This window comes from Corvus kubaryi, unplaced genomic scaffold, assembly GCF_017639235.1.
Source record: "Corvus kubaryi isolate FWS band 111438036 unplaced genomic scaffold, C.kubaryi_AGA036_p1.0 37133, whole genome shotgun sequence".
Lineage (NCBI taxonomy): Eukaryota > Metazoa > Chordata > Aves > Passeriformes > Corvidae > Corvus > Corvus kubaryi.
This window is the reverse complement of record NW_024581034.1, coordinates 1-6,176: the sequence shown is the minus strand read 5'-3', so window position 1 is coordinate 6,176 and position 6,176 is coordinate 1. Positions and strand designations below refer to the sequence as shown.

The 6,176-nt window shown below is 45.0% G+C and overlaps 1 protein-coding gene across 3 annotated transcripts; it reads left to right on the top strand.

Moving 5' to 3' along the window:
* Positions 1 to 307: 307 nt before the first annotated feature.
* SETD4 (SET domain containing 4) lies at positions 308 to 6,170 on the top strand. Of its 3 annotated transcripts, XM_042021298.1 has the most exons (10): positions 308 to 369; positions 1,249 to 1,352; positions 1,791 to 1,886; positions 2,685 to 2,722; positions 2,947 to 3,035; positions 3,672 to 3,813; positions 3,919 to 4,101; positions 4,978 to 5,152; positions 5,640 to 5,721; positions 5,971 to 6,170. In XM_042021298.1, the coding sequence occupies exons 2-10, from the start codon at positions 1,283 to 1,285 to the stop codon at positions 6,053 to 6,055; spliced, it is 960 nt and encodes a 319-aa protein (XP_041877232.1). In that variant the 5' UTR covers positions 308 to 369; positions 1,249 to 1,282; the 3' UTR covers positions 6,056 to 6,170. The 3 variants fall into 3 exon arrangements, with proteins under 3 accessions (XP_041877232.1, XP_041877231.1, XP_041877233.1); XM_042021297.1 differs by having other exon boundaries at positions 3,672 to 4,101; XM_042021299.1 differs by lacking the exon at positions 5,640 to 5,721 and having other exon boundaries at positions 3,672 to 4,101; positions 5,971 to 6,051.
* Positions 6,171 to 6,176: the final 6 nt, after the last annotated feature.

The window sequence follows — 6,176 nt, the reverse complement described above, 5'->3', positions numbered from 1 at the left end:
GGAGCCCTCTTCCAACCTCACCGCAAGTCTCCTTCAGTCCCCACTTGTCCCCCTCACGGGGAGGGAACCTGCGGGCCGCCATGAACCCCAACCCCCTGAGGGGGACGCGGGGGTGAAGGGTCCGGGGGGACACCCAGCATCCCATCACCCACCTCTAGCACCGCGGGGGCCTCTCCCTCGTCCCTCGGCTCCACACAGCGAAGACAGGACACGTTATTCCCAAAGCACAGACACTTCCAAACCACGGGGGAGGGAAACGGGGACGCCCCTAAGATGGCGGGGCAGCTCCGCCTCAGGGGCGGGAGAGCGGGCGGGGAGTCGCGGAAAGAGACAGCGAGGGAATGTCGGTGCTTGTGTCCCCTGCGGCTGGTGGGTTTGGGACACCGGGCAGCTCTTCCAGCCCGGGAGAGACTCGGGATTCATAATCTGGGCTCGCAGGGAAGGATGCGGTTGGGTGTCCCGGGGAGGGTGCGCGGGGCACGGGCAGTCCCTCAGGAAGTTCCCGCTCTCGCAGCGCTGCCGGGGCCTTTTCTCTCCCTCCAGTCCCGGGCGTTTGTGCTAAGCCGGGAATGGGGGTCTGGATAGCACAGGATTCCCACTTCTGAGGGTGGGATGGGATGGGGTTTGGACTCGATGATCTCTGAGGTCTTTTCAACCTAATGGAATGGGATGGAGTGGAGGCCCCACCGCTGGAGAAGCCCGAACGCTTGTGGGTGACGCCGGTTTCCTGAGACCCTCATGGCAGGGAAAAGCTGCGCTTTGAGGTTCAGTTCAGGGCAGTTTTGGCAAGAGGAAGGAGATCGGGGAAATATTCTTTTCCCAGAGGGTGCTGGGCACTGCCCAGTCTCCCCAGGGAATGGGCACGGCCCCGAGGCTGCCAGAGCTCCAGGAGCGTTTGGACAGCGCTGCCAGGGATGCCCAGGCTGGGATTGCTGGGGGGTCTGGGCAGGGCCAGGGGTGGGACTGGGTGATCCCTGTGGATCCTTTCCAACTCAGGATATTCCATGAGTCTATGAAATATCACCCCATCCCATCCAGTTCCATGGGCAGGGACACCTCCCACTGTGCCAGGCTGCTCCAAGCCCCAATGTCCAGCCTGGCCTTGGGCACTGCCAGGGATCCAGGGGCAGCCCCAGCTGCTCTGGGCACCCTGTGCCAGGGCCTGCCCACCCTCACCGTAAGAAATTTGAAAGTGACTTTAAATGTTTCTAAATCACTTTTTTTTTTTTTTTTTTTTTTTTAATTCAGGTTGTCTAAAAAAAGGCGAAATCTGTTGCCTAATATGAAGAAAAATAGAGGTCGAACAGGTCGAAAAAGAAGAAGAAAACACTTGAAGAGTTTTATGGATGGAGGTATCCTCATCCCTGGGAGTTAAATAATAAAATAACCAATTGTTTCCCAAGGTGTCATTTTATTATTTGTATTTGGCAAAAGCCTTTGTGCTTGGAAAAATACATCCATAAATGTTACCTTTTTTTGTATACAAATGTTCTGGCATTGCTTTGCAGTCCCAAACAGAGCACGGTGAATTTTCTGAGCTCTCTTTTCTGCCTAATGGCAAATATTACATTATTCTAAAATTCCTTCGATATGCTGAATAACTCACACAGTTCTGAGAACTCCCAGAGGCCTAGAATTTGTTTCGTTCAATGGGAGCCTTTCTTGCTATTCTATTATGCTCTAAAATGTCCAAAATATGGTTTTTCTGACTATAGAGTAAAATGTTTCTATTTCTTTTATTTTCCAACAGAATGCTCTTTAATAGCATTAATTTTTCTTCCTATTTTTAGTCAACTGCAGTCACAAGCTGGAATACATTAAACTTCAGAAATGGCTAAAAGAGAGAGGATTTGAAGGCACTAATTTAAGGCCAGCAGAGTTCTGGGGTAATGCTTTAATTATTGATCGTACAAATTTCTGATTTGTCTAAGAATTTTGGATTCCTGCTTTCATTTTGAACTATGCATCTGGCTGGCATCTGGAAAAAAAGCCAGTTACTCTTTTAAGGGTTTTTGGAATGTCAATTTAACATTAAAAAGTAGATATGGAGGCCTGAAAAAGCCAAAATTTGAAGTGTTAATAATACAGTTTTAAAGAATAAAGGAGTTTCCAGTATTGGAATTTAACCTCATTGTAACTTGTTCATCTTTTTTCCCTAGGCAAGTTCAGCAGAGAGCTGAGGTTCACTTAGTAATGTTTACAGTAAAGATTTATACTTATATTTTTTCTCTTTATGTAGGTTATATTTAAAACATTTTGTAATATTATAGACAGAGATATCAAGAATAGAATGAATCAGAGAAAAATATTGTGACTAGAAATCCTAAAGTTTAGTTAGAAATCTGACACCAAGAGCTGCAGCTGGTGATGAAAGATGTGTTTGAGGAAAAAATTGAGAAAAAGAATTGAATAATTGCTATAACTGGGAGGAAAAAAAAGTCAAATAATTGCTAGAACTGGCCAGCAAATGCTGCGGGAGATGCAGGGAAAAGATCCTGAAAAATAAAGAGAACTGGAGGAAAAAGAAATGAGGTATATCTCTGGAACAGTCCATAATTGGATTTATGTTTTGTAAGACATAATGTCTGCTCTTTTGGAGCTTTTCCTTGCTGACCTGATCATCGACTGCTGATTTTCCATGTATACCTTTTATTTACTCCTGCTCTTTGTTCCCTCTTCTTCAGGGACAGGAAGAGGATTGATGGCAACAAAAGCTCTTCAGGTGAGTGATGTTGGTTCTGATGCAGGAGCTCTTCAGATTTTTTTGACATTTAATGGTTTTTGCAGCAAGCAAAGCTCAGAATTCTGTAGTGAGTGTAATTTCTGACTTTTAGATTGTTGCAGCCATAATGTGAAACCACCAGTCCCCACAGTAATTAGATGAGTCCTTTACACTTGATTTTTACTATTCCTTGTGTGTGATTTTTTTATTCTCCTCCCTCAAAGGCAGGAGACCTGGTTATTTCATTGCCTGAGAAGTGTTTGCTCACCACGGGCACTGTCCTCAGCAGCTGCTTGGGAGGATACATTGTGAAGTAAGTGACAAGTGACACTTGATGGCCTTTGGTGGGGGTTGTTCAGGAGTAATGAATCATCGGAAGGGGTGCGGGAGCTTCAAACTGAATCTCCTGAGTGGTGCCAGCATCTCGTGGGTGTGGAATGCTCACACAGGAGAGGTTTGGATACTGAGCATCCCCTTTCTGCTTGGCAGAGCTGGAGAGAGGGAGCACAGGCTGGCGCTTGAGTTGCCTCAGAGCCTGCTTGGACCTAAACATCAATTAGGAATGTTTTTTTGGGAATTTGTGAGTAAGCTTCAACAGGAGAAGGAAGATATAATGGGGCTGCAAAGCCATGGCCTTTTAGAAAGTTTGGAACAAAGCCCCATGTTGGGTATCGAATACTTGTAGTGTATCCTAAAAAAACCAACCCAAGGGGTGAACCTGAAGTTGTTATTACAAACCAGCTTTTATTGCCCCTTTGAAATCAGCCAAAAAAGTCTTGGAGATTAGCTACAAAGAAGTTTCAAACAGAAGCTATTTATAACTTCCAAAGAACTCTGAGAGAGATGAAACACTGCTGTGTCCATTTCCCATCTCACCTCTGCCAATCTGCTGTGTTGGTATTTATTTTTATTTTTACTTTTATTTTTATTTTATATTATTTTCCAACAGATGGAAGCCCCCTGTGTCTCCTTTGCTGGCACTGTGCACGTTTTTGATAGCAGAGAAACACGCTGGGGAGAAATCTCCATGGAAGCCCTACCTGGATGTTCTACCCAAAACTTACACTTGCCCTGCTTGTTTGGACCATGATGTAATAAATGTTCTCCCAAAACCCTTAAAAAAGAAGGCTCAGGAGCAAAAAATGATGATCCAAGAATTGTTCAGATCTTCCAGAGCTTTCTTCTCTTCCCTGCAGCCTTTATTTGCTGAGAACACAGGAACTATTTTTAACTACAGCGCTTTGGAGTGGGCTTGGTGCACTATAAATACCAGGACAATCTACATGAAACATCCACACAGGGAATGTTTTTCCCTGGAGCCAGATGTTTATGCATTGGCACCATATTTAGATTTGCTAAACCACAGCCCAAATGTTCAGGTAAGAAACTCAAAATAGATCAGTAAATTTCTTGATCTGTAAATGCACTCTGTCAATGCCACCTGCATTTCTGTGATGGATGAGGAGTGTGGGGAGGTCAGGGAGAGATCTTGCAGGGGGAAAGATATCTCAGATCCTCAGGAACTGGAGTGCCAGGATGAGGGGGAATGGCTTCAAACTGCCAGAGGGCAGGGATGGATGGGATATTGGGCAGGAATTGTTCCCTGGGAGGGTGGGAAGGGACTGGGATGGAATTCCCAGAGCAGCTGTGGCTGCCCCTGGATCCCTGGCAGTGCCCAAGGCCAGGCTGGACATTGGGGCTTGGAGCAGCCTGGGACAGTGGGAGGTGTCCCTGCCCATGGCAGGGGGTGGAACAAGATATTTAAGGTTCCTTCCAACCCAAACATTCTGGGATTCTGTAATTCAGATGTTTCAGTTTGTGCAGCAAAGCCAAGGTACAGGGAGAGCCCACAGTGGCTGGGGGAGATTTGCATCCAGAGCGGGTTTTGGGAAGAGCCACTTGTAAACACAGCCCTGATCTGCTCCTAAAAGCAAGACAAATTCCTTGTCCTGAGACAAATTCCAAGTTCCACGGTCCCTGTGTTGCTTCACCTCTGGCTGAAGCCTCAGAGCAGCCTGAGGGAAGTGCAGAGAGCAGTTCCACCTTCTGTCAGGCTCTGTGTGCCAACGGAGAGCTGGGACAGCACAGGAGAGGCCAGCTCTGCATGGGACCAGCTGTGATTGCAGATTTGGGGCCTCTCCAAGAAGTCCCCACAATTGAACAAGAAGTTCAATCCCTTGGGGTCTTAAAATTCAAGGTTTGTTTCCTTTTGCACCCTGCCAAGAGTAAAACCTTTTCTTTTTCATTCCCTGAAGGTCAAGGCTGCGTTTAATGAGCAGACAAGGAGCTATGAAATTCGGACAAATTCACAGTGCAAAAAATATCAGGAGGTTTTTATCTGCTATGGACCTCATGATAATCAGAGGCTGCTGCTGGAATATGGATTTGTTGCCATGGATAACCCTCACAGCAGCGTTTATGTCTCAGCAGGTTGGATTTATGGACTGGCTGCACATTGAAAGGCACAATAACAGAGAACTGAGCATGTAGATTCTCAAGGAGTGGAAAAGGGTTTGATACCTCTTTGCATAGAGTTTAATTATTTAATTTTTTTTTAATTAAAAATGTTCTTTGTTAACATTTTCTTTTATAAAATTGTGATTATAAACAGCATCTGTGTAGAGATTCCAGCTGGATGTCTTAGATTGCATCCTTGACCTCAGGATTGAAATCCTGATCTCCACAAGCTGAACTTGCTGAGGGTGGTTCCTAACTTCAGTTTGAATCAGGATTTCTGTTATAAGGACACTGTTAGCTTTTGAGAATTCTGGAAAGTTCACCAGAATTTAACAGGTTTTGATCTTAGTCCTACATGAAAAATATAGTTGGAATGTAATTTCAGAATTGATAGTTGTGGTTTCTTTTACATAGAATTTAAATTTAAATATTTAAATATTTAAACTGTATTTTTCTGCAGAAACTCTCCTCAAATATTTCTCACCACTGGACAAGCAGAGAAAGGCCAAAGTTGCCATTCTAAAGGATCATGATTTCCTAGAGTAGGTATCTGAATTTCTTTGTTTCCTGGTGAGATTTTTATTCAGGTTTTCTGGGAGTCTGATTTTGCTTCTAGTATCAAAATCCAATAAAAAAAAAATCTGGTTTTTAGCAAACTCACTGCTTGTGAGAGATAGAGCAGTTGTAAACACCACCATCAAAGCTGGAGATCTTCCATGGCTGGCATGTCTCAGGAAGAAAACTACCACTCTAAAGCTCACCTTCTCTTCATCATCACTTTGACTTTGTAGGAACCTGACCTTTGGATGGGATGGACCATCCTGGAGACTCCTCACAGCCCTCAAGGTGTTGAGTCTGGGAGCAGATGAATTGTAAGTTGTAGCACCCTGAATATTTGGTGGATGTGCAGGTGCCATTTGCTTTTATTTCATGGAATCACCAAGGCTCTTCCAAGGTGGGCAGAGCCCTCCAGGATCACCCAGTGCCACCCCAGCAG